This window comes from Felis catus (genome assembly GCF_018350175.1).
Source record: "Felis catus isolate Fca126 chromosome A2 unlocalized genomic scaffold, F.catus_Fca126_mat1.0 chrA2_random_Un_scaffold_37, whole genome shotgun sequence".
In the NCBI taxonomy this organism is placed as follows: Eukaryota; Metazoa; Chordata; class Mammalia; order Carnivora; family Felidae; genus Felis; species Felis catus.
The window spans coordinates 3,331-30,997 of NW_025408497.1; the positions used below are offsets into that span (position 1 = coordinate 3,331).

The 27,667-nt window shown below is 43.1% G+C and overlaps 1 protein-coding gene and 1 long non-coding RNA gene across 9 annotated transcripts in view; one reads left to right on the forward strand and one right to left on the reverse strand.

The window, feature by feature from the left end:
• Nucleotides 1-227: 227 nt before the first annotated feature.
• The window catches only part of LOC123383549, a 202,087-nt gene continuing 174,647 nt past the window's right edge, over nt 228-27,667 (reverse strand). The window contains exon 3 of the long non-coding RNA XR_006593379.1: nt 228-459. This is a non-coding gene — a long non-coding RNA (uncharacterized LOC123383549). The remainder of the gene's footprint in view (nt 460-27,667) is intronic.
• Nucleotides 6,975-27,352, forward strand: LOC105260248 (transport and Golgi organization protein 1 homolog). Of its 8 annotated transcripts, XM_045051398.1 has the most exons (19): nt 6,985-7,419; nt 10,077-10,208; nt 14,063-14,084; nt 15,029-15,117; nt 15,372-15,434; nt 16,174-16,240; nt 16,404-16,542; nt 18,293-18,394; nt 19,078-19,138; nt 19,245-19,280; nt 19,361-19,428; nt 19,553-19,647; nt 20,656-20,732; nt 22,185-22,329; nt 23,208-23,284; nt 24,845-24,983; nt 25,954-26,056; nt 26,551-26,626; nt 26,745-27,352. In XM_045051398.1, exons 1-18 carry the CDS (start codon nt 7,354-7,356, stop codon nt 26,588-26,590), a joined length of 1,521 nt encoding a protein of 506 aa, XP_044907333.1. In that variant the 5' UTR covers nt 6,985-7,353; the 3' UTR covers nt 26,591-26,626; nt 26,745-27,352. The 8 variants fall into 8 exon arrangements, with proteins under 8 accessions (XP_044907334.1, XP_044907333.1, XP_044907332.1 ...); XM_045051399.1 differs by lacking the exon at nt 26,745-27,352 and having other exon boundaries at nt 6,975-7,007; nt 26,551-26,721; XM_045051397.1 differs by lacking the exon at nt 26,745-27,352 and having other exon boundaries at nt 6,986-7,419; nt 26,551-26,721.

Below are 27,667 nucleotides of genomic sequence, written 5' to 3' on the forward strand. Positions count from 1 at the left end.
ATTTGACTGATAACAAAACTAAGGTTTTAGCTAAGCAGTTTCCTCAAGGACATTTGGTTTTAGTGACAAGGCCAGGATTTAAACACAAACCTGTTTGGCTGCCAAGCCTGTGTTTTTAGTCACTTGCTAGAACACCTCTCCTGTGAATTTGTACTTTCTAGGGCCAGGCATGGATGGGGTTTGAATCTCATGATCTTTGGTTATGAAACAGACACCTTACCAGGGGGTCTTTGCCAACATTTCAAAGTTGAAAAACTTTTTTGGTTTTACCTTTTCAAGTTGGGACCTTTGGTTTAGCACATCCTTTATCAAATTAAAGTGTGGAGAATTGTTTTGCCTCGGGTTTGGAGTCAGAAAATTTGAAGGTCCAAGTAGCAGTTTTTCTCTTTGGTCCTCATCAGGCACACCAGGTCACAGAGAAGATTTGAAACCAGCTCCACATTTGTCTCGGGGAACCACCTAGGCAAGTTGGAGAAAAGGCAGTGTGTCGGTACGTGTCTCAGAGAGATCATCTTTGAGGTCCTAGTGCTGCGAACGAATCCATAAGGTCAACAATTTCTTTATGAATACAAACAAGAGTCAGACTGCTGGAGAGAAAGAAATTGAACACAAATATCTACCGACTTCAACAACAGACTCTCTTAAGGGACTTGAGATATTGGGAGGATGGGGGAGCTGTTGTCTCTGTCTCCTCTGAGAACTGCTTACCTTTTGCAATTTCGATGCCAGCTCTGGGGCAGGAGGAACTTTCCCAGACTTGGAACAAACCAAGTACTGGATCACTTTCATTGGCTCCTAGGCCTAAAAGACAATCTCCTTTGCCTGTGGAAGGTGGGGCTTGGGGGCCGTGAGGCAAAATGAAACAATGAATATATCTTGACTTTTAATAGTATGTCAAGAGAAATAGGCCACAGACTATAGTGCCAGGTGTGGTAGACTTTAAGATAACAGACACAGAAGTTGAGTAAGATTTTATCACAAAGTCTTGCACTGATGAAAGAGATTGCTCATCAGTCACAAGAGCACTGAGCCCTGAACACTGAACCCACAAAAATGTCAGGGTTTCTTTTAAAAACTGTCACATTGAAAGTCCTCTAGATATTGTCCCATAAGACTGTCTCATAACAAAGTTTGTAGCATTTAGATCTGGAGAGGAGACCTTGTGATACTCAGCAGAAGAGGGAAAGGTAGACCTTAGAGTCTCGAGTTAGCAAAATCTAAGAAGGTTATTTAAAAGGAGGTATTGATAATATACATTTCAAAGCAGTCCCAGTATTTAACAAAATATCGAACATGTATCCTTTGTTGGAATTTTAACTTCATTTTTCTAACTGTGTGATGTGTAAATTTATCTGTTTCAGGTGGTTGGCCTTCTTCTTCCCAATTCCCATCCACGTTTGCAAACATAGAAAAGAGTAAACAATGACTGCTTTGGGTTATTGATAGATTTATTCAAGTTCTAGAAACTCAGGATTAGTGATTTTCATTTGATGATACTGGCATATCATCAATGTACTCAACATTAGAACAAAAATACTTGTATCAAATCATGAGAGTTCAAATGCTGTTATTAGCTTCCTACTGTCTACAATACGAACAAATTCTTTAGAGTAAGGTCTGGTTAGATATAGGTTCGGTTGCTTCAACAAACACTCCCAGTAATTTATTCCTTCCTTCCTGAATAGTCTGGGCATATGCAGTCCATAGCTGGCTTAGCAGCTCCACCCTCTCAGGGACTCAGGTTCCTTCTGTGAAGGTGCTCCACCACCTCTAGGGTAGAACTGAGAGGACTCAGCATCATGTCCACATCCAGGAAGTGGGAAGTGAAGGTGGGAAAGGGGAGGACATGCCTCTAGCTTCAGAGAATAACCAGAAAGTTTTCCATATCACTTCTGCTCACATTTCATTGGTCTGAACTTAGTCGCCTGGCTGTACATAGCTTCGTGAGAGGCTGGGAAATGTGGTCTTTCTTTTTGAGTGGTTATGTGTTCAGACAGAAATAGGGCATTCCATTTCTATGAGAGAACTGAGGGCATGACTATTGAGTGACCACTAACAGTTTCTGTCAGGGTCTACCCCTTTGATTAAACAACTGTCCGCAAATACACACAGAGCATCATCCCCACACATAGAACATTGTCATATTCAAGAAATATAACCCCCAGGTCTCCTAGAATGACTACATCTGGGTCAAAATTTAGTATCTCTTGTTACTCCTTGGTTCTCTCCATTCAGTAGGGATAGAATTCCTATCTGACAAACTATAAACTAAAGCATGAGTTATGTCTAGTCTCCAGACCAACCAATATCTATCCCTGGAGTAGGGTATTGCTATAAAAACTCCAATACTGGAAAGAGAAGAGTGAATAATGAGGTAACATAGGTCCCTAGCAATGATCCAACTCCCCTAGGCATGAATTATGACAGAACCCTGTCCTGGCACTCTTTGGGGCCTCAGTCCATTCAGTAGGTCCTGATTCTGCTGTCTGGGAGGCGTTGCTTCCTCTGCTGTCATCTTTAGCTTTTGTCTTTCCCTCTGGAACATTCTTTCATGTTCATCATCCTCTGTGGACAAATCTGAGGTGGATGTTTGGAAGAATATACCCTTCTTGAGGACAGGATGGCTTTTGCAGCCCACTTCCTGCTGCGCAGAAAGGGGATCATGAGGATTGTATTAGAGGTCAAACTAGTCTATGCCTTATTGACAATGGCGTTACAAGAAAGGATATGCTCTCTCCTCCCCATTTTCCTAGGCTATGGTTTCTTTTGCAAGCAAATTCCCTCAAACATTTAGGCTTCTGGTCTACTTTTATGTCTGTCAAATTCCATATGTAAATAGTCATCCTGAAATACTTTGTTCAGGCATAGTTTTGGGGCCTGAAAACTCTGGTCTTCTGTGTAGCTTGTTCTGGGATTTACCAAGTCTCCCTACTAAATCAATGACAGCTATTTTGCACTTAGCCAATTTACCTTGAGTCAGCCATATTGGGGAGGTGACTGAGAAAGGCTTGGGTGTCCTGTCCTGCTTAGGCTACCTATTGAAAGCCACTTGTAATTCCTTCAGTTTGGGGTGCAGAAGTTTTTGCCTCTCTCAGGCTTTGGAGGCACTAGTCACTCTCGTTGCCGCCAAATTGGATTGTCATCTACAGGCAGAAAGAGCTTCCTTAGAAGAGCTGTATACCCTTGAATCAGTGCTGGCAGACTGGCTGACCCTAGCCTGAGATCTGTTTGTGGCAAGTTCCTGGTGAAAGTGGCAAAATGCATCCCACAGACACCACGTTCCAAATATTACGATTAATTTCTTCTTGAGTTTCAGGTTCTGATGGCATGTGATCCGCCATGAGAATGATCATAGACAACAGCTTAGTGTTTTGTCACAACATAAAAACTGTCACCAGACTTGCCACCAGACTGTAATACCTGTGCCGTCCCACCTACTGCCTGCCCACCAAACCTATGCCACTTATGTTGGGTTCTAAACTATCAGCCACTCCCTTCTTGTATCAAATTCTGTAATAGTTTGGATATAGAGCGGGTTGCTCTAACAGGGGTATAAATAACCGTGGCTTCGACAAAATATGTATTTCTCTTTCATGTAACAGTCTAGGTATATGTTCAAACCCACAATGGTTACCCTATAGTGTCAGATACCCAGGATTCTGTATGGTTGCTCTGTGGTTCCTTACTGACAAGGTCAAAGATGACTCAGCACAGCAGATCTGTTTGCAGCGAGCAGGCAAGGAAAATGGGGAGGGGAGAGCATATCCTTTCTTTTAACACCATTGCCCATAGCACACCTCACTTCCATTTGCATTCTGTTGACCATAACTTAACACTTCCTGGTAATGTAAAGGCTTAGTCTACAAAGCCATGTACCCAACTAAATATCAGGAATTCTCTCAATATGAGAGAAGGTGGGAATGGATGTTAGGTGGCAACAAGCAGTACTGTTGACAAGTCAATAATCTTGACTCCACTCTTCACTTCCCAGCCTCTCCTCAACATATGGTCATCTGGGTTCTGGCCTTCACCTCCCAGTTGTATCCTTCCCACCAAGGTCATCCTGTCGTAGCTCAATGCAAGTTGTCTCTTGCCCTTCTCGATCCCACTGTAGCAACTGACCCATTAGACCTCTCCCTCTCTCCCAACCCCAAAAGCTAATCATCAAGACCTCTCACTTGTATGTCTGGAAACAATTGCCTCATCTTCCCACTACTTCCAGTCTTGCGCAACTAACATAGGCCAGGCCACCACCATCTCATGCGCAGCCTTAAAATTGGCCTGTTTACTTTTCCTGCCACCCACTTCCCTTTCACGTCAACCCATTCTCCATCTCCAATCAGAATGATCTTTTAACAATGAAAGCTCAGCAATCAGTCAGTGAATGATTGAAATTCTTCAATGGCTTCTCAGTACTTTCCGGAAAAAGCACAAAGTTCTTTACTGGTTTGCAAGGTCCTGCAGAAACAGGCTTTGGTTACTTCTCCAGCTTCATCTCTTAAAAGAAGCCTGTATTCTCTCCTCACCTTTTTGCTCCAGGTATACTGAAGTACCACGTATGTATCTATTTCCCAGGTCCTCTTGTATCTCTGGTGGCTGTTACTCTGTTTCAGGCATTATCCAAAGTCATTTTCACACATTGGAATTTTGTTCATTTATCTCTTTATTTTGGTCTTTATTTGCTTACTTATTTATAATTTTTGATGAATAAAAATTTTATGTATTTGAGACTTACAATGTGATAGGTTGATATATGCATACACTGTGAAGTGATAACCACAATGAAACTGGTTAACATATCCATCACCACCCATAGCTACTTTGTTTTTGTGGTGTGGTTAGAATGCTTGAGATCTGCTCTCTTAGTCAATTTCAAGTATACGATATGCTATTGTTAACTGTAGTCAACGTACTGTACGTTAGGTCGCTAGAACTTGTGCATCTTACAATGGAAAGTTTGTACGTTTTGATCAGTATCTCCCCCTTTTGCCCATCCTCCAGCCTCTGGTAACTACCCTTCAACTCTCTGTCTCTACAAGTTTAACTTTTCTTTAGACGAAGAGTTCACACCTGCATGAGATTATACAATATCTGTCTGTGTGCGTCTGACTAATTTCACTTAGAATCATGTCCTCTGGGTTCACCCACGTTGTCAGAAATGGTAGAACTTCCTTCTTTCTTCTGGCCAGATACTATTCCACTGAATGCACAGGCCATTTTTCTTTATTTTGATGGGCACTTAAAGTTGTTTCCATATCTTGGCTACTGAATAATATTGCAATGAACATGGGAGTACAGATGTCTCATTGAGATAGTGATCTACACCCAGAAGTGGGATTGCTGGATCATTTGGTATTTCTATTTTTAACTTTTTGAGAACCTCCAAACTGTTTTCCACAATGGCTGTACCGATTTACATTCCTGGAAATAGTGCTTAAGGGTTCACTTTTCCTCCACATCCTTGCCCACAGTTGTTATCTTTTGACTTTTGGAGAATAGGCATCCTAACAAACAGGTGTGAGGTAATAGCTCATTGTGGTTTTGGTTTGCATTTCCCTGACAATTAGCGATGTTGAGCATCTTTTCTTATACCGGTTAGCCTTTTGTATGTCTTCTTTGGAAAAAGTCTATTTGGGTCCTTGCCCACTTTTTCACCCTGTTATATGGTTTCTTTGCTGTTGACTTTGGGAAAATTGTAAGAGGAAACTTTATTTAAAATGGAAGTGTTGAATTACTCTATTGTATACCTGAAACGAATGCAACACTGTATGCTAATGAACTGGAAAGAAAATAAAACCTTAAAGAAAATGGAGTCAGGGGGCCAGAAGGGGGAAGCTCACAGGCTCTACCACGTGTCATTTCCTGCAGACCCACTGGAAGGAGACATATCTTGTAAGCTGACACTACTTCAGCTACTGCTATACTACCTCAGCAAGAGGAAGAAAGGTCTTTCTTCTTCCCCCATGATGGCCCAGCTGGTGACGGTCACAACTTAAGCAGTGAAAAGCCACTATACTTGGATCTCCCAGTTTACTCCAATGGACTTTTACTATATCATAGCCCTCCCGATTTCTTCCTTTCCTCTACAAAAGTGTTCCTCTCCTTTGTTCTCCAGACTTGCTATAGCTTCCTTCTCCCAAGGGGCAGTTCTCTGCTATTCCTAAAGAAGCCATTTTCTTTTCCTGGTAACATAACTGGTAGTTTTATTTTTAAGGTTAACTATTCATGTGAACTCCTTATTTGTTTTGTATATTAACTCTTTCTTGGAGATGGTCTGCACATGTATTCTCCGATTCTGTAGGTTGCTTTTCCATTTTGTTGATGGTTTCCTTCCCTTTCCTTCCCTGTGCTTTTTAGTTTGATGTGGGCCCAATTGTTTAGTTTTACTTTTACTTCGTATGCTTTTGGTGCCAATCCCAAAATCTCATTGCCTAGAGCATAGTCAAGGAGCTTTCCTCTTTGATTTTTCCTAGACGTATGATGGTTTCAGGTGTTACATTTAAGTCTTTAAGCCATTTTAAGTAGATTTTTGTGTATCATGTAAGGGAAGGGTTCACTTTCATTCTTTTGCATGTAGATATACAGTTTCCCAACAGAATCTAATGAAGAGATAGATTGTCTCATATTCACCCATTGCTGGGGGTCACCTTTGGGGAGTCCCTTTGAAATTTTTTTTCAACGTTTATTTTATTTTTGGGACAGAGAGAGACAGAGCATGAACGGGGGAGGGGCAGAGAGAGAGGGAGACACAGAATCGGAAACAGGCTCCAGGCTCTGAGCCATCAGCCCAGAGCCCTACGCGGGGCTGGAACTCACGGACCGCGAGGTCGTGACCTGGCTGAAGTCGGACGCTTAACCGACTGCGCCACCCAGGCGCCCCCATGGAAGGGGCTTTTGAAAAGCCATGGTCACGCGGGGCGTCCTTTGTGAGCTATCAGGGTTGAAGGCAGCTGATTGGTGGAGAGAGAGCATAAAGCGTCTGAATTGCTATGGCAATGCTCAAACAGGTGAAGACTTGGATGAAGAGAGATCTTCGTCTGCTCCACCTGTTACTGACAGTCTACTTAACTGGCTACTGTGGCCTGCTCATCTAGTGATTTACTGACCTGCTGAGCTACTAACTTGTCTGAACCCTCCTCCCTCCCTTCTTGTACTTGATCTGATCCGGGTACTCTCCCTGACCCCCTTCTTCTCCTGCCACACCCCCCTCCCCAATCCCATCCCTATTTAAACCCCGCCCCCCCACCTCACCCCCTTTCCCACCCCGTCCCTTCCCCTCCCACCCCCACCACCTCCTCACCCCCATCTGCACCTCCTCTCTGGTGCCCAGGCGCCCCCTGAAAGGACCAGAATATGACGGTTCGGAAGCTATTTTTCTATATCCTCTTACTCGGGTATGCCGGTTACCCCAAGACAAATGTGAGTACACATCCGACATCAGTGACTTCTTCCTTTTGTATTTATTTATCTTTTTCAGACTGTGGTTAAAAAACCAGCTTTTTCATGGAGTCCTTGATGAGAACTCAGTTCTTTTGGAAAACCCATTAAGTCAGGGCAAGGTTTCTCGACCAGCATGTAGGGGTTCTGGCCACACCTGTCCACATGAAGTTGTGGATCCTGTCTGGGCCACTTGGTCCAAAAAGAGTAGTGTTGACAGGATGGAAACCTGAGCTTCATAATGTCAAGAAAGAAGGACATGGGAAGATACTAAAAGCCACTGAGATCTTTGTCTTAAATAAGGGGCTCGTATGATGTTTGAATTATACTTCCTTAAAATCATTTTTAAAAATGTCAGAAACTCGATTGAATAAGAGCCATTTAATAGTATTAATAGTATTTTATACTATTAGATGGCTCCTGGAAGGCCTGTCAAGATTCTTCTTCAAGCTTTGTAAGTTTAGAGTCCCTCTTATACGTAGTTAGTTTTCCTATCAGCACGTTGTTCACGTTTGTGAAGTTTGGTAGCCCTGGGAACCGTGGTGTCCGAAGTGTTGGTGTTGGAAAGTGAAATGTGGTTTGTGCTCTGTGCTTCCTGGTTTGTTCGCTTTTGGAAACTTGTGCATCAGCCCTCTCCCTCTGGTCTTAGAGGCTGCCCCCAAGGACTCTGTGTCCAACCAGGTAGCTGACAAGCTCAGCGTACATGAAGTGGCCTCAGCCTGCTTGGACATTTATAATAAGAAAATCACTAGGAGTGATGTGATCAGGAAGTGAATGCATTCTTGTCCTTTCTTTAGCCAACTATGTGCAGAGTGTTGATTTACCCAAAGCAAAAAGGGTCTTGAATGTCCTTAGGATTGTCCAACTATAAAGAAATACCTGGTTGCCAGTGTGAATGTTTCGTTCTATCATTAAAAAGCAAAACCTGTACTCCCAAGAGCCTGAGACAGAGACACAGGGGACACCCATAGAGAAAAGTAGATTTCTTGAGATTGGCATGCACCAGATTCTCAGAGAGGGATCTGCAACGTCCCAAGTCAGGAACAACCTAAATTGAGGCAGAATCCTCTCACATGAATACCTCCAGGCACAACAGAATCTATTCTGTCTCTTTTGAGTCTACGAAGGAGGAAATTTCTTGGTTCTGTTTATTGCAATTTCCCCCTTCTACCTAGGCTGCATCTCATAGATCAGTTCAGCTCTCTCTCCCTCCCTCATTTCTGAATTCGTGCACAAACTAACTTGTCTTGCATTTCCTACCTCCACCTGGTCATGACCATTGTCTGTGGGAACCAAGTGTTACTGGCTCCCTTGGATCTAATCTAGTTAACGGTAACTAATCAAATCAGCATACAGATAGCTGGCAGAGGTATCAAGAGTGCCCAGGACTTAGGATGTTTACCATTCATGTCAAGATGGCCTCTGTCTTTTGATCCCCATGATCACTGTGCTGACGGCCCCTGGTCTCTTGCAGACACTGGCCACTCAAAGACAGTGTGCATTTCCCACCAGGACGCAATTTAGTGACCTCAGTTCTGAGAGCTGAAGATACAAATGGTACACATTTTGGAGGCTACTTTCTAGAGAGGTTTATTGGCACAAAATTGATTGATTTAGGTGCAACACTATGAAATAGGAACTTGAATTGGTTGTATTGGCTATTTGGAGATGTGTGTTCAAGTAACTTAAAACCTCATAGATTTCATCAAAATAGACAAGATCACCTGATTATGCAAATCTTTATTTAATTCAGAAATCTGACAATTTGGGCTGTGATTCAGATTCAAAGTAAACCTTGAACGTAAAACCTTATGGGGAGCCTGGGTGGTTCAGTCAGTTAAGCATCTGACTCTTGATTTTGGCTCAGGTTTGTGAGTTTGAGCCCAGCATCAGGCTGTGTGCTAACAGCGTGGAGCCTGCTTTGGATTCTCTGTCTCCCTCTCTCTCGTTCCTCCCCCGCTCTCTCTACTTTCAAAAATAAATCAACATTAGAAAAAAGAAAACCTCAGTGTTTTTAGAAACTCAACAATAATGTAGAATTTATTTTTGCTGGAATAATCCCATATTATTATAAGAGCAGCTGCACATCTCTCAGTTATATCCATATCTGTAAACATCGGTCTCTATAACAGTCTCATTTGAATCTCTAGTACATTTTCATTGTTACTTTCTCCCATCCTTCCGTAAATTTTGGGGTATTTTTGGAAATGTTCCAAAGGATTTTATCCAGGTACTTCATGAATGTACAACAGAAGTCATTTACTTCTTGTCTACTAAAAGGGTAAGGAACAATGAAGCCATCACCACAGTAAGATCGTAAACACAATCATCACTCCTACAGGTTTGCCCCTGCTCCTTTGTAAGCCTTCTGTCCTCCCTCTCCTTCAGGAGGAGGCATTAGAGAGGTGTGCTTATAACCTCCTGGAGGCTGGTTGAAGGTTTATAAAAATGATTCTTGGTAATCGGTTAAGCGTATTCAATGATCTCTGAGTTCGATCAGGCTCTTGATGGCTCAGATGGATTTGATTCTGTGTCCTCTGTTCATGCTCTGTCTTCTGTTAAACGTTGATTAAATGATTCTTGGTGACAGATATTATAAATGTCTTTGCTATTCCTCATTATCTCAAATATTATTTCAGCTTGTCCATATTTTGGCTGACCATTTCCCCCTTGGCTCTCGTGTCTTCGGAACTCTGTGGAAGCTTGCCGTTATTACTGCCACCGTTGCAATTTGTGCATGTCTTATTTACCTCTGGAGAGTTGTCCTTGCTGTGAGTATACTAAAATACCTTACAGATAGGCTTTTAAGCATAAGTAAGCAGAAGTTTTTTGGTAAGCACAAATTTTTTACTAGACCATTTGTATGCACTCAGTACTTCAAATTTCCCTTTAAGCACGGCATTCATTGCATCCCACAAATTGTAGTAATTCCAACATTCATTATCATTTAGATGGACATATTTTTACAATTCTGTGAAATGTCTCCTTGACCCTCTTCTTTTAGAATTTCTCTAGTCTATCTCTATTCTCTATCTTCTATTAGAATATCTCTCATATATTTTGTAGCTTTTCAGTTGTCTTTCTATTATTGATGTCTAGCTTACATATGTGTTCTGAGAACGTATTTTCTATGATTTTGTTGACTTCAAGTGAAGGTGTATTTTATGACCCTGAATATGGTCTGTGTCAGTGAATGTTCTATATGAGCTTGAGAAGAATGTGTATTTTTCTATTGTAGAAAGTGTTCTACAGATGGTCATGGATCTAGGTGATTGGTGATGCAGTTCAGTCCAACTGTGTTCTTATATTTGAATATCTTTATGCTCAATCTGTCAATGACTGATAGAGGGTGTTGAATTCTTTCAGCTCTAATAATGTATATGTCTACTTCTCCTATCAGTTGTATCAGTTTTTGCCTCATGTATTTTGGCACTCTGTTGTTAATGCATGTACATTAAGGATTATGTTTTCTTGGAGAATTAAGCCTTTATTATTGACCTCAGTATCTCCAATAATTTCCCTTATTTTGTACATGTTTTGAAGGACAATTTAATTGTTCACAGAATTCTAGGTGGATGGGTTCTTTTCTTTTAACAGTATAAACATTTCATTCTTCTTGATTGCATCGTTTCTGAATTCTGAGTATTTTTTGTCCTGGTTCCTCTTGGGTAAGGTGTTATTTCTTCCATCTCCCTGCAACTCCAGCCCCCAACACTACCCCTTAGCTTCTTCCAAAATTCTTTGTTTTCAATTTTCTCTTGATTGAATAGTATATGTCTAGGGATAGTCTTGTGTGTTTTGTTTTGTTTTGTTTTGTTTTGTTTTTGGTTTGGTTTGGTTTTTTTGGAGGGGGGTATTTATCCTGCTTGAAATTCTTTGAGTTTCCTGAATCTGTGGTTTATGACTATCATTAATTTTGGAAAATTCTCAGTCATTTTCACTTCAAACGTATAAGTAGGTATTCCCATTTTGTGTATGTTACACCTTTTGTCATTGTCACACTGGTCTTGGATTTTCTCTGTTGTATTTTTAATTTTTTTGTGTGCGTTTCTGTTTTGGGTGTTTCTAGCTGACATTTCCTTCTGCTTGTTGAGTCTTTCCTCAGCTGTGTTGTGTGTGTTAATAAATCCAACAAAGGCATTCCTTATTTCTGTTATGATGTTTTGGATTTCTAGAAGTCCTTTTGGATCCTAGAGTTATCGTTTCTGTGCTCACATTCACCACCTCTTCTTGCATACTGACTACTTCTTCCATTAGAGTCATTATCCTATTAATCAGAGCGGTTTTACATTCCCAGCCTGATTATCCCACCATCTCTGCCATAGGAAGTGTGATTCTAATGCTTGCATTCTGTGTTCAAAATATGTGGTTTTTCCTTTTAGGGTACCTTGTTAAGTTTTTTGGGAAGCTTGGGGTCACGTCCGTGTTTTAAAAAACTGAGGTGAAGGCTTTTAGTGTAAAGTTTTGTCTTTACCTAGGTTTTAGGCTGAGTTTACTCCCCTATGAGACAGGAAGGAGGAAGAGCACTGTAGTTGAGTATTTCCCTTCATCTGTATTGCTTGTCTTCAGAAAAACCCCATTAGGCTTTGGAGAAATAGTTTCTCTGGAGGGCAGGCCTTCTTTTAAAAAAAATTTTTTTTCCAACTTTTTTTATTTTTTTATTTTTGGGACAGACAGAGACAGAGCATGAACGGGGGAGGGGCAGAGAGAGAGGGAGACACAGAATGGGAAACAGGCTCCAGGCTCCGAGCCATCAGCCCTGAGCCTGACGCAGGGCTCGAACTCACGGGCCAGGAGATCCTGACCTGGCTGAAGTCTGACGCTTAACCGAATGCGCCACCCAGGCGCCCCTGGAGGGCAGGCCTTCTAAGCAAGAACAGAACAGCATGAGTTTATTTATAAGTGGCTGTTTTTCCTCTTTTCCTGCCAATTTAGAAATCTTTCCCTTCAAAAAGAAAATATGCATATTAAGTATTTGTAAGGCCATCTCTCTTTCCATTTCCCCTGCTTAGGAAAGGAAACATGTGACATTAAAGGACTATCCATGGTTTCCTGTTTGCCCTCCGTAGATACACTTTCCTATAACAACATTTTTATGACTCACTTTTTGATACCATGATGATATTCCAATATCCTGGCAAGATGTTGCGGCCTGCTTCAGCATCACATCATCATTCAAAACTTTCAAATAGGGATATACGTCCTACAGATCAAGAAAATGTGTCTTTCCCTTTTGTTAAAGTAGAGTCTTGCCTAGATTTTATTGAGCTCTAATTCATCAGGGGATGACTTGGGTCTGGGTGTTACTGGACCACCCAGACCAGGTTCTCCAGTCTCAGTGTCTTACTAATGAACACTGATCGAAAGGGAAACAAAGCAGGTGGCGTTTATTAGAGATAGGTTGTATACAGCGGAGCCACCGAGAAAGAGGAATATCGCTCCCCCAAAGGGTGGTGTGCCAGGCTTATAAAGGCACTTTTCCAAAGGGTGAGGGGCTGGGAGTGGGGAAGCATCCTTCAGTCCCACAGTCATTATCTTAGGGTTGTTACTTTTCAGTGGACACAAGACAATCACAGGATGTCTTTTTCCATGGTTGACGTGCTTTTAGTGCTCCTAGAAAATAGAAATCCTAGTGCAGTCAGGCTTTAAATTGTTATGTCTACTTTTGCCCAGACAACCATTACTCCCTAATACCTGTTCTCTCTTTGGTTCACTTTTCCAGAAGTCTCCAGTATGGAAACTGTTAACCCTTGCCTTAGACCAGTGCCTTTACAAGAATTAAGTTCCTCTTGCTTTTCTTATACCTTCTCAACGGGAGCCCTTTTTGCTTTGTTTTTGAAATGTTAGCCATCATTTCTTTTGGTGCCTGTGCTTTTGCCCTAGCCATGTTCCACTCTCTTTCTCATCTGATGATGTGTTTTTGGAAGACCCTCTGTTTTTAGTGATCTAGGAAAATCATAGCACCTGACATGTTGTAATTGTTTATTGATTCGGAAAGCAGCCAACCCTGTGTAACATTTCAGAAAGCTTTCTAGAGAATGAAAGAAGCGTGTCTTCATACAAAGGTTTTCCTTTTCTTTCCTTGCCGCTTCCTTCCTCCTTCCCATCCCTTCCCTTTCCTTCTCGCCCCCCTCTCGTCCCCCTCCATCTCTCTCTCTCTCTCTATCTCTCTCTCTGTCTGTCTCTTTCTTCCTCTCTCCCTTTCTTTTTTTCTTTTTTTGGCATTTCAAATGATCCTGGGTTCTGGACTTCATTGTGGATATTGGGTTTGACTACAAGAGAAAAAAAATCAGACAAATATTTTATTTATGTATTTGTAAAACTGTCCGCCTTATGCACTGACAGAATTGAATATTTTGATATTTATTTAATATAATGTAAATCTACCTTTTGGTCAAAATAAGCTCTGAATCTTTATGCTTTTATCAGACATGGTTTATAAAGAATCATGAACTAAATATGAAATTCTACTTTTTTATTATATTAATGTTATGAATTCATTATGCTGACCAAAATGATCATTGTAATTTCATTGGATGACATTTCAGTATTTTATCAGGAAGAATAAGTTTTTACTCTTACTATGTTTTGACCTCAAACTTAATTTTGTTTCTTCCTCTCTCAGACAGAGCCTCCAGTATATCCAGGTAAGATTTTAGGTTTGAGTAGTCTTTGTAATTTTTTTTCATTACTCGTGTTTGGTGTGGGTTTTAAGTTTTTAACTAGGGATAAATATGGTGACTTCTGATGTCTAATTGACTTGTTAACTCTTGAAAATCTTTCTCTTCCCTGTTAGAGGCTAAGGGACAATGTGGAGGGATTTGCCTCTCTTAAGACAAGAGACCAGGGGAGGAAAACAGCACAGGAGGAAGGAGAACAGAATGAGTGTAATTTTGCATAGAAATGATTAGGACAGAAGTGATGATATGAGCCAGAGGTGTGGAGTGAGTACTTTGCCATGACCTGGCTTTTGGTGAAATGTGAAGATGAGAAAACCCTCTTTGAGTCTGTCAAGAAGCCTAAGCTTAGAGAAGAAGCCAGGTATTGCCAGGCAGGGTGTGTGTCGCAGGAGAGGGTTAAACCAAGGTTTTGAGTCTGAGGTGGAGGGAGCCATTCATGCCAGGGGAAAAGTGAACTTGATGCAAATGGGGGACAATCTATTCTGCACGGACCCCATGGACTGTGGTGATTCTGTGGTGCTGTCTGTTGAGAGGCAAGGTGGCTACCTGACACTTAACAGGCCCTCAAAGACTGGTTGGTGTTTATCACTGTAAATGCAGCGGTGGTGGTGATGAGAAGAGTGATCTCGGGGCATGAGAGCTCTCACATTGGGCCAGTGTAAGAGGAGTTTGCACTTTGTGTCTGTTAGAGGAGTCAGTGTTCTAGAGCTTACATGTATAGGAATTTCAGTGAAATGAGGTTTCTTGGGTTTAAAATGCTGCTGAAACTTGCTTTCTTCAGGCACAATGAGAAAGCTAAAAAGTTAGTTACACCCATGTGTCAGATCATGTGTCTGTGCTGCTAATACAGTGGGATTATTTGATGTCACTGGTTTGGTAACAACCTTAAAAATTGTTTTATCTCCTTTTAGTTAATGTACAGCAAAAAACTGCAAAGAGCAACACGTTGGAGAAAGAAAACACAGAGCTGGCTGAAGCAATATCCATGTGGGAACAGAAGGTAGCATTGCCCTTTCAAATATTTCTTGTGACTTCATTTTGATTAGTTTTACCTCTTGTAGTTCATCCTACTGACCTATTTCATGTGTTCTATATATACTTCCAATTCAAGACAAGCTTCACAAATGTAATAAAAAACTACCTTTTTATTTGTGAAAGGAGTCACACATCAGACATAGGCTTATCTATCACGATGCTATTTTTGAATTCTGATTCCTTTTTCATTTGTTTTGTATATACATCAATGAATTAAAGATACATCTTCAAGAAGCTAAGAGAGAAAGTAACATTCACTCTGCTGAAGCTCTTAAGTTGAAAGTCAGAATCCTTTCTTTGCCTGGATTGCGTTCTAAAAACACAAGTAAAATTAAGGAATTGTTATGACTCATTCAACATGTTCTGTTGAAGGAGAACATCAGAAAAGTTGAGCACTTCAATAAAATTTTAAATGACACCCTTCAAAGTGCACATGCTACCTTGCAATCAGAAAGAGAGAGAGAGAGGAATGTCAAGAATCGGGGAGTGCTAAGAGTTGGCTGCTTTTACTGTAATTTGACTTTGGAGGCTTTTTGTTCATTGGGTGAGGTGAGCATAGCATATTCGCTTGCTGTTTACCATAGTAGAGAGTGGGCCTCTGGGAGACAAACCTCCATCTGCACAGCTGGCATTTCACTAGGACCACCATGAGGAGTTTGCTATTTCAAGGACTAGGAAGTATCTTTTATTTTCACAACTAGGTCATTACCACATCATTCAGACCTGCCCTCCAAGATAGGGAGAAAATCCCCCAAGATAGTTGAGAGATGAAGGGCAATAGCAAATTGTATACTGCCTTCTTCTCTTAATGCTCAACAACGTTCAGTGTGCATAGAGGAATATTCTCCTAAGAAAGCCATTTGTGAGCCCTTTGACTGGAACTATTTTCCATGTTCTTTGCCTTCTCCTTGTTGTATTTATGCCCCAGGATCTTTCTTTGTTGCCATGCACAGTCCTGTTGCACTCACATTGTTGTGCGATCATTATTTCTTGAATGTATTTTCTCATATGTGTCCTAAAGTCAGAAGATGCAAACGGTCAGTTGGAGGAACTGAGAGCCTGGAGGTCCAATAAACGTGCACTGGAAGGTATGTTGTCTGTTGGGGAGAAATCCCCATATGGTGGCAATGACTTTGCATTGGGAAGGGAAAGAATGCCTTCTTGCCTTCACACTAGTTGCCCTTTTCCTGTCACCCCAAAACCAAGTCTCAGGTCATATGCACATGCACAAAATAACCATTTTTTTTACAGCAAGGATAAAGGACGTGGAAGACATTCGTAATGCTTTGAGTTCTACTAAAGCAATCAGGGAAGAAACAGCCAAAAGCCTGAAGGAGAGAGGAGACGTCCTTGATGAATTCTATGAAGAAAGAAAAATGGCTACAGCAAAGTAAGACGTTCATGTGATAATGGTCCCGAGTACTGTTGTATGAATGAATGTGGTGGCCGCTATAGATAAATATATTTCTTCTAGAATTGGATCCAGAGTATTTTTGCCAAATGCATTCAGGAGAATTGTGCCTGCCCTTCCTACCTTGCTTCCTATAACCTGCATTTTCCTTTCTGTCCTTAGTGCTTGTCACACATTCTTGTGTCATGTACCTGGGGTAGAAGAGGGAAGATACTGGCATTAAGCACACTGATAACAGGATCCCCTCTGGATCCATTTACATTGGCCTATAGGTTTCAATCCCATCCCATTGTCTTATCAGCCGGGAATTAGGTGATCTTTGTTCAGCACCAGACTTGGGTCAAACATATTTAGGGAACACATTGACTTATCTTGCTGCAGAAACCATGGGAGTTTCTTTCTAGACTGTGGGTTGGGATGGCATCAGTACTGCATCTCTTCATCCAGTCTGCAAGGGAGACTCGTATGAAATGTGTCTTCATGGGTTCATTAGAAATTTGGTGCACCAGGTGCATGTTTCTTCTTTGGTCCAGTATTTCCTTTTGTTCTCAGGAGGAGGGCCTTTAGAGCCCCTCATTCACATTGAAAAGGAAATGCTTCCTTGTCTTCCCTGGAGACTCAGCTTCTGTTAGTCCTTTCCACACCCGGGGTGGAGCCTGCTCTGTCTCACTGGCATGTTGTTTTTGTTAATTTGTAAGCTCTTTGTGGGAGCAGGTAGAGCACCCTGACCACCTTTCTATCTTCACCCCCTTACAACAGAGCCTCTACATTACAGCCCCCCCAGAAAACATTTGCTGAAGGACTCCCTGAGAGGCCAGAAGGAAATGCATGTACCTTTCTCTGTCTAGTGCTTTTGTGTCCACTACTAACAGTCTTTCAGTTTTGCATGTGATTCTTGAGTACATCCGGTGCCAAGTTGAAACCCTTTAAAGCAACACCATGGACAAAATAGTCTGAGGGCAACACAGCAAACCAGCCTTTCTAAGCATTTCCCTTTGCTGCCTTCACTGTCAATGAACTGAGTCTTGTTAAATTAGACTGAGTCCATGAAGTTGATAGTTTTCCATCTGAAATCTGTTTCCTGAAGACAACAGCCTGACTGTGGGACAGTTCACACCATGTTCTATTTCAGCATATATTGCCACTCTAAGATTGGCCTTTCCCTCCACCAGGATCTTTGAAAGAGTGGGCAGGGGTTGCACTCCTGAACCTTAGTGGTGTATGGGAGTGATTTGCAATGCTGGTGAAGCCATATCCTGGAAGGCTGTCTTTCATGCTCAGTGTCTGTGTCAGGGTACAACTTCTGGACTGAGATTCAGTGCACTGCCCCATGGAGGTGTAAGGCAATGATGATCCCCTGCCTCATCCTAATGGGTACAGTTGGTCAGGCACAGGTTTTCACACTGACCTGAAATAGGCCTTCTCCATCTCAAACAAAAGACCAACTCTGGGAAGGCACAAGGTGCAATGTTATTTGATGACGATGAAGGAGTAGAAGCAGAGAACTAGAAAGGCGGCTCTGATTGTAGGCCACTTGGCAGCAGACGGAGGTTGAATGTTCTCTACCATTAAATGGGGTCTTCATTTCTCTGACTGTGTTGTCAGTCTGTGCATCGTTGGGGGAGGGGATAGGGATATGTGAATCTAGGCTTTAAGAGAGCTGAGAAGGAAAAAGGCAGAATTTCTGGACCTTGGCTACTGGACTATGTATATATCTTTCCCATCGTAGGAATCTGGATATGACAAACTGTGAACTAGTGGCAATGAAGAATCAGATGGCAACTGCAGAGGAAAATCTGAAAATAGCTACAAGGGACATAGACAAGTGCAAGTGAGTTCAGATACTAATTAGCAGCGGCTCATGAAACCCCTGTTCGTTTCTTAGTTCTAACCTTTGTACAATGGGTAGACTCCATGAATATAGTAATACAAACACAAATTCAGAGGACGTATCCGTAGAGAATTAACAGATAGGAAAAGATAAGTATTAGAAAGAATAAAACAATTAAGCTACTAAACATTTCTGGGTCTCCAGCATTGACCTGCCCATGTAGAAACTTCATCCATGCCAACGTTCCTGAGGGGTGGTGTCAGTTGTCATAATCTAGAGGAAAGCAGTGTGTCATAGGATGAAATCCTATCCATCAACAAGGTAGTACCATCTGATGGTCCTGGTCTTTGCAACCCTAGGAAACCTGGTGAGTACACAAGTTAAAGGAGAATAGAACTTTATGTTGGCTTTATGATGAAAGTCACTTGTCACATGATGAATTAGGGCAAGATTGCAAATGGAAAAGAATTCTATGACCTCTGAACCCTACGGGCATGGAATAATGAGTAAGGAGATGGAACAATAGCTTTGGTTCTGTACATTTATAATTGTGTGAAAAGTGTTTCATGTGAAAGGATAAATTGTATTGGGGAAAGATATGAGGATGACGGGAACATGAGCAGATTATTTATAATCCTACCTAATATTAGGCCTTATTTGACGAAAACAATTGTATCTCACAGACAGGAAATTGAACAAACACGAGAACAGCTGCAGAAGGCAGAACTCACCTTCACACACCAGGTAACGTGAGTTCTGCCTGACATATTGAACCCTTAGTACCTCATGTGGTTGAGTGTAGTGGCCCTTGGAATTCCCAAACATGGACTTTTCATTGTTGCTTTTTCAGGTCGCAGTTTATGAGCGTAATGCTGCGGAAAACTGGGTAAGTGTTTTCCTTTTTCCTCCTCTCTCTTTGGTGCACAGTCTGGCACGACTGAAGGTGGATGTGTTTTTCTCCCCTAGATCAAGACTCAGATCTGGGAGACGAAAATGGCGGGACAGAGCCGGGAGATCGCCCGCTTGAAATACAGGTGTGGGAGCGTGACATGAGTTTTTATGGGTGTTTTGAGGGATGACAGCGGTGCCGTTTAGTGTGTAGTCAGAGGACGTGGCATTGCAACTCTTATGGAAGTCCATTCTTTTTCTGTATCCAAGACTGGTTGGGATGGAAGGAGAGAGGCTGGTTGAGGCATACAGGAGGTGGAGACCAATGCCTGGAGGTCCAGAGATGCAGAACGCTCCGAGGAGAGGTAAGGAGCACGTGGTGATGTGCAGCAGCCTAATTTCTGTGGCAGAGCCTTTTCCTGTGGGTGATCATCGTGTGTCCTGGAGAGAACCACAAACACTAAGGACAGCAGGTGGTCTGAAGGGGTGACAGAAGGGTGTTCTCCTCTGGTACTGCAAGCAGTGAGGCACTTGTCCCTGGGACTGTTGGAGCTCATGCCCCTCCTCTGACTGTGACCCTCCCACCTCCTCTAGCATCCCCCTGTCTGAAGAGCCTGGAAAGGATGATAGGACAGGGGCCTCATCCTTCTTCCCACCCGGACTCAATGTGAAGACTTTAGTTTATTTGAGGAGAAGGTCATTTATTGACTATTTTTAATGTTCCTTTATTTTTATTGTTGTGAACTGTAGACCTACATTCCTGAATCCAAGCTCCAAATGGCTTCGCCCTCTGATGTTATCAGTGCACCTCTGCGGCTTCACTGCTAAACATCCATAGTTTTCCTTTACTCCTTAATATAATATCAGTCAAGTTCAGTTCCATTCAGAAATAGTTACATAATACCGGCTCCCACGTGGAAGGCAGCTTATAGATAAGCTGAAAGACTGAACAATTTGCCTGGAGTCAGAAGAAACACACCCATGCTCTTCTGTGGAGGGTTTTTTGATGTTATCCACCAACTGACGCTCTCGTTTTAATTTTTATCTGAAATGAGATGCTGAGTTATTACCCCTCATGTGTATTGAGAAATGGCTGTTTTGGTGACGATTTCCTGATTTCTCTTTGAGCTGCCCTGTTGAAAGTTATTTGACTAATTATGAAGAACATGAGCCAGGACCCTATGGTTTCTTCATTAAGATATGATGGGATAGATCTCCCCCTTATCACTGGGGTCAACTGAGGCTTGTGGGTTACTCTCTGCCTCTCCTCCTGGTCCTGAGTGTGGGCAAGAGTTTAACACGACACAAAATGTGGTGTTTGTGTGAATTCTGCACAGTCTACTAAAATCAGAGTAAACCTCTATCCCTTTTAGAGCCTTCAGCCGAAGCTGGTGTCACTCCCATGAGTCACAACTACAAGCAGTCTACCAACAATGCCGAGAAGGACAAGGTAAATGCTGGGGACATTTTCAGTTGTAAGTCTGTCAGGAAACCCTCATTTGTGGAACAGCATGCTCTGCGGCCTTATCCCTGTTTTGTGTGTTGTGTGATATGTCTGCCTGTTTATATTTTCCAAATGCACAGCCTTCACCCAAGAGTCTACAGGCTGCTTTCTTTTCAGCCTGTCATCTTTTTTCTGGTCAGTTTAGTAGCCAAAGGAACTTAGAAGTTGACCACCTTTATGGCTTTTCCCTTGTGTTCAAAATAACAACAACAGGAAGATACACTGTACTCTATAGCAAAGTCTCTAAGCTTGTTGACTCCTAACACACTACCTCTCTGTGGGATCAGTGTTGTTGTTATTTTCCTCTTTCTGGTCTCACTATTCATGTGTGAAGACTGTCTGTTCATTGTAAACGTGAAAAGACTTCCCTCCATCTTTATATTGTGTGCCTTGTACAATTTATGATGGTTTTAGACAACGTCATTGTCATAACTCACCACCTTCACGTCTTCATGGGTAAATGAAGTGTTTGGAAGCCTTTCAAGCAGTATCTTAGGTAAAAGTATTCTGAACACAAGGTCCTTCAGTTTTATTCATATAAGCAGGTTCTCTTGTGTCTCCAGTCAGGGTTAGAGCTGATACCATCGCTCATGACACATCCCTGGAAGTGTATACCAAAGTCAAAACACATTTGCATTAATTCTGTTTCCTGAATGTCTGCCTCTTTTTTCCCATACGATGTATTACTCTGTGTCTTGTAGTGTACACAAAACCAGAATTCCTTATGAATTCAGGTGAACACTTGGGGGCCTAGTACTCATTGATGTGTAATATGTTCCGCACAGCAAACATTTCCTCAGGTCCCCTACAAGACTCCAGGCATCCCCAACTCCCGAGTGGTTTCTTGGCCTTTGACAGCACTTGCAGAAAGTAGGAAGACCTCTTTCTCAGCGAGGGAAGCAGAGGGGGCCAAGAGTGGGGCCGGCAGGCAGAACTTGTCCCCAAGAGTAGCTGTGATTTCATGTGCAGAGAATGAGCTGTGTATTTGCAGTCCATTTTTCTGTGTTCGGAATAAGCCAAAAACAGAGCTTTTGCCGTCCCTGTAGTGGAGGGATGCAAAGTGATCCTGGACATGGATGTCCGCCTGTCTGGAATATGCTGCTTCATTAGTTTGGAATTACTTATTTAATCCTGTAAGATGGCATCATTTTGTTCTAAATTCTCAGACCTGGGCAGGGACATGTGGTGACAGTAGTTTAACCGCCTGCGTTTAGTTGCCTAAGCTGTAGGTGGTACCCAGTGGCAGGGACAGAGTTTTCAGGTACTGATGCTACTCTCTCGGATCCTGGTGGCAGAGAAGGGGGCAGGTGCTGACCCGTACTTCTATGGGTTTCAGCTGCTTTGGGGATTGGTTCTCTTGTGTGGCATCTGCACATAGCTGTCACTTCTGTTCTGCAGGGCAGTGTGGATCCGTGGCGACCTCCTCCATCAACTGGAAGATTCTGCACACCCTACCCTAGAGGCCACCGTATGATCTCCTGTGCACATCCACCTCCTGTGCCAGGTTCGGGACCATCCCGAAACCCTCCACCTGCACCACTTGGTAAGATGATCTGGGCAGTATGAGTTGGCTTGCTAAGAACCTTCATCTAATTTTTGTTGTTGTTGAATCTTTTTTAAGAAATTTGTTAATGTTTATTTATTTTTGAGACAGACAGAGACTGAGCATGAATGGGGGAGGGTCAGAGAGAGGGAGACACAGAATCTGAAGCAGGTTCCAGGCTCTGAGCTGTCAACACAGAGCCCGACGTGGGGCTGGAACTCACGCACTGTGAGATCATGACCTGAGCCGGAGTCGGACGCTTAACCGACTGAGCCATCCAGGCGCCCCGTAGTTGAGTCTTGTACAAGGTGCAGAGGTGGTACCACAGACCATTGCAACGCAAGGAAAATGCCTGCCATCATCACCACATTCCTTGAGTGTCTCACGATTGACTTATCATCCTTGTGTCATTTCCCCCACCTTGTGTTGGTACAGGTGTCTCTTGTGGAGATGGAATGGGGCTGTATGCAGAAAAGCAGGCATAGCGCTTCAGCAGATGTGTGCCATACACAGTCCATGTGCTGGGCGGTGGGAGGCATGAGGCGCAGCCTAACGTATATCCATCCAGTTGAGCCCCAGTCATCCACAGTTGTTTGAGGAGTTATGAAAACACCTGAACCAGGGCTTTTATGGGTCTTCATCAGAGTTTAAAGAATGGCTCTCCCTTTACCTTGGGATCACCTGAAGCATGTGGGATACCCTGTGCATGTGATTTGGGATCTGACTGGGCCAAAGAGTTTAAGTTGCTTGAGGAATGAGGAGAGTGGTTTTTGTTTTTTGGGGTTTTTGTTTTGTTTGTTTTTGTGTTTTTGGTTTTTTTTTTTTTTTTAATCTCTGCACAATCTACTCAAAGCAGAATAAACCTCCATCCCTTCTAGGGCCTTTTTCAGATCCACATGTTGCTCCTGTGAGTAACAACAACACTGACTCTACCAAAAGGATCACGGAGGACAAGGTAAATGCTGTGGACATTTTCAGTTGTAACTCTTTGGCAAAACCCTCCTTTTTCTGTTCAGCGCTCTCTCCCGGCTTTGTGTCTGTTTTGTGTGTTGTATGATATGTCTGCTTGTTTTTCTCATTTTCCAAATGCACAGCCTTAACCCAAGTGTCTATGGGGTTCTCTACTTTCTGCCTGTCACCTCCTTGTGGAAGGTTTAGAACCAATCGTGCCTAGGGCTGAGCACCCAAGGGCTTTTCTGGTATATACCTGGAAATAACCCAGGGAGGAAGAGACCACACTCCACCTGGAAGTCTTTTGGCATGACTTATTTTTTCTGGACCTCCTCAGTGTGGAATCATTGCTCTTGCTGTTTCTTCCTGTTCTGTTTCTTTCTAGGGGATTAATGTGTTCAGAAAATCGGCAGTTATCCTTATGTTTTGAAAATGCAAACTGCCTTCACTCCAACTTATATTTTTGTATGTGTCATTTAGAGTGGTCTTAGACAAAGTAAATTTAATACCCATCAACATTCAGCCTTTTTTTCTTTTTTTTTTCTTTTTTTTTTTTTTTTTTTTTTTGTAAATGTGCTGTCTGGAATCTCTTCAGTTGTGCCCTGGGTATACATATTCTGAACTCCAAGAGGTGACATATTTGTCCTAGAAAACACGCATGGCTACATGGGTGGTGAAGAGAGACAATCCGTAATTACCTGCATTGTAATTCTCCACTGTGTCCTTTGTGTTCACATGAGCACGTTCTCTTGTGTCCTGTGTCACTGTTACAGGTGAAACATGGAGATGTACAGCAAAAACGAAAGTGTATTTGTGTTAATTCTGTTAGTTAGAATTTCAGCTTATTTTTTCAGAGAACAAAAGTACCCTGCGAGTTGTACTGTAGTTAACTGAGAAGTACCACTGAATGAAAATAAATTAGCTCAGCCTACCTAACATGTATAGGTAACATGTTTCTCTAAGAACATGCTTTTCGAGGTTCTCTGCATGACCTCAGGATCCCCATCCCCCAACATGTCTCTGTGCCCATGGATAGCACTTGCAGAGAGGAGAAGACCTCATTGTCGGGAGAGAAGCAGATCGGGCACAGGCGGGGGCTTAGAGGCAGAGCTTTGAGCCACGAGGGCTATGATTCCATGTGTGGAGCCTGGGATTGTCATTCCTTCTCAATCTGTAGTTCTTCACATACAAATAAGCAGCCTCTGTGGTGGAGGCGGATGCGGGGTGGAAGGCGATTCTGGACTTAAATGCCTTCCTATCAGGAATATGCTATTTTATTAATTTGGTACTCATTCCATAAATCCTCTCGGATAAGAGCTTGCTGTTCTACATTTGCACACATGTGGGAACACTGGTTTGTCCCCATAGCATCCGTTCCCCTCCCCCAAAGCTATAAGTGGAACTCAAAGTATGGGTAGAGATTTTGGCGCTGATGCTGCCCTCTTGGAACCTGGTGGTGGGCAAGCTGGCAGGAGATGAGCACTGCTTCTTTGGGTTGCCACTTTTTGCTGGTGTTGGTGCTTTGCTCTGTCCTATGAACATAGCTTTCTTTTCTGTTCTGCAGGCCATTATGAATGCAAGAGGGCCTGGTCCTTCCCCAGGATCGCCTTGCAGGCTGTCCCCCATGGACCACCCTTCACCACCAGTCACGGGCGATGGGCCACCTCCGCCTCCTCCACCAGCTCCTCCACGTACTAAATTTGGTAAGATGACCTGAACTGGATGAGGGACTGATAAAGCGTATTCGTCTTCTTGGTGAAAGACTTGGTGGGAATGATGTAGGGATGCTTGTGAGGGCTTGGCAATTCAACTGCAAGCCTGCCTGAGGACAGTGTCACATATCTCAAGTTTCTCAGGACATAGTGTACAATGGGCTGTGTCATTTCCCTGTAATGAGGTCAGCTGTAGGTTTCTCTTGTCTACAAGAAAGAGGAGTTTTACACAAAGGCAGATGTATCAGGAGTACTGGTGCCTGTCTGAAAGACACAATGCTTTGAGCTCCGTGAAGGATGAGATGCACCCCTAAGTGTAGGTGCCTCAGGTGTCCCGTCTGAAAGGGGGCACATGCATTATATGACACAGACCTTGTGGTCACCATAGTGGAAGTACCAGTGAAGGATCCAGTGCAAAACTGGGGGAAACTTGAATCACGCAGGAATAGAAGGGAAGTTGAGCACAGCAAGCAGAGTTTGAGGAGGTGCAGAGGGGAGGGCGTTGGGGTCAGTAGGATGGACTTGGAGGCCATTTCTGGCAGGGCCCACACACTGGGAAGGGAGCATGAGGACAGTGTGAAGTCTGCAAAGGACTGCTGCACGGGTTCAACCACAATGTAGAATGCAGTCATCATCTCTGAAATGTCAACGTTACCACAGTGCACCTAGTTCATAATCTAAATAAAGTTTGTTGTTTCCCTTGGTCTTCTGAAGGGTCTGGACATGTTTGAAGAATGTTCTGGAAGATTTAGGAAATTAAACTTAGGAAATGCTTGTCTGCCTAAGTTAGCGTGTCTCAGTGAGACTAAATGTGAAGGCAGGTTGTAGATCAGCTGTGCCGCTTCCTTGGCCTTCAGCCTGAGTCAGACTCTTGGTGGGGAAGTCAGGGGTGAGGAGGAGCCGCCCCTGCTGAACTCTGGTCACCACACCCCTGCGTCTGCTGTCACCACCCTGCCTGCAGGTTTGCGTCTCCGAAAGTTCCCTCGCAATCTCCTGAGGTTTTGCCTGTGTTCCTGCTGTGTCAGCTCTAACACCAGCTCTCGGCGGTCATCTCAGAGCCTCAGGTTTGTAATCTGAGAAACAGGGACAATGTTGGTTTCTGAGGTCAGTACGATGAAGAGGTGAGAAGCACTTAAGGAATTTGTAAAATGTATGGGAGGAGTGGACACTCACCCTTCTCAGGGTGGAAATGAATGTATCTCCACACAGAAGGTCCTCAACAGATGTTCATTCAATTTCATGAAACTAAGAGTGTAATGCCTGAGGCTGAGAGGTTGGCAATCCCTGTTTCAAAAAATACGGCAAAGACCCCTGTGTTTTTTCTTTTAAAATTCAGGTCCTACTTTATGAAAAAGAAAAAGATAACTGTGATACTGTGTACATTCAGGGATCTATATCTAAGATTTGAAGACAGTCCTAATCCCTTAGAGGTACACACACAGATGCAGCCACACAATTAAGTGTTCATCCAAGGCCACAGATATATTGTTGAAGACAAAATACATAGAGGAGAACACAAGATCCCATTGCAATAACCCAAAATCTCGTTGCCTTACAGGAGAATGCGAACTTCGTGGACCCTGAACTATGACCAATAGGCTGTGGTGATGTGATATATTTAGAAAAGTTGTCTGGTATGCATATTTGACTGAATTCTTTCCCTGACCATTCCTGTCCCCTCTATTTTGTTTTTCCTCGTTTCCCTTAATAAACCCATCACAGTTCTGTATCTCTGTCATTATCTGCTTCCAGGAGGACCTACGGTCATTCTGTGTTGATGTACACAGTGTGACCCCTGTACACACGGTCACAAACAGGGAGAATCTACAGTAATAGGGGCAGAAGATAAGTGACTGTTTGAATTGTATTGACTGCACATGTCCCGCTGGTTCCTTCTGGGGTGGTGGCCACAAGCTTCCTCCAGATCTGGTGACAGTTGTGTTCACTCGTCAATAGATCCTCGCAAGCACGTGGCACTTCCTACTCACCGTGGTGTGTGGTGATCAGCAGGGCAGCTATCAGCCCCCAGGACATGGCTGATTCGTGATTGCAAGACATGGATGAGGGGTCAGCAGTGTCTCGGGTAGAACAGTGAGGAAACCCTGCATGAATCCACACGTTGTGGATTTCCCCACGTACCAGCTACCTCACGGTAGCACCAATCCAGGTGGGAGCTGAGGTAGACTCATGGTAGCAGTTGTGGGTGTGAGTCTTATAATGGCCCATATTCCTCTCAGTGTTTTCTGTTTTTATCTTTTATTTTGATGCAATGTTTATTTTTGAGTGAGAGAGAGACAGAGCACAATTGAGAGAGGGGCAGAGAGAGAGGGAGACACAGAATCCAAAGCAGGCTCCAGGCTCTGAGCTGTCAGCACAGAGCCCGACGTGGGGCTCAAACTCACAAATCCTGAGATCATGACCTGAGCCAAAGTGGGACACTTAAGTGACTGAGCTACCAAGTCGCCCCACCCCCTACTGTTTCCTTTTTGAGGGCCAGGCAGGGCAGAAGTCAATGACATGATACCCATTCCTTCCGCACCACCAAGGAGGAGTTGGGTGTAAGCATGTGACTCTTTCCAGGTCCTCAAAGCCCATGCGTTCTGCCCCAGAGCCCCTGACTCCTGCTTGGCCCTCCTTCCTCCCAGGTTATGGAGGCAACCAGCCTTCCATCCACG

Excerpts from the sequence above, each read along its gene's own strand:
- LOC105260248 (XM_045051398.1), top strand. The coding sequence starts at position 7,354 with ATGACGGTTCGGAAGCTATTTTTCTATATCCTCTTACTCGGGTATGCC. Across the intron at positions 22,330-23,207 it reads CCCTCCACCTGCACCACTTG|GGCCTTTTTCAGATCCACAT; the intron begins GTAAGATGATCT and ends CATCCCTTCTAG. Across the intron at positions 23,285-24,844 it reads AAAGGATCACGGAGGACAAG|GCCATTATGAATGCAAGAGG; the intron begins GTAAATGCTGTG and ends TCTGTTCTGCAG.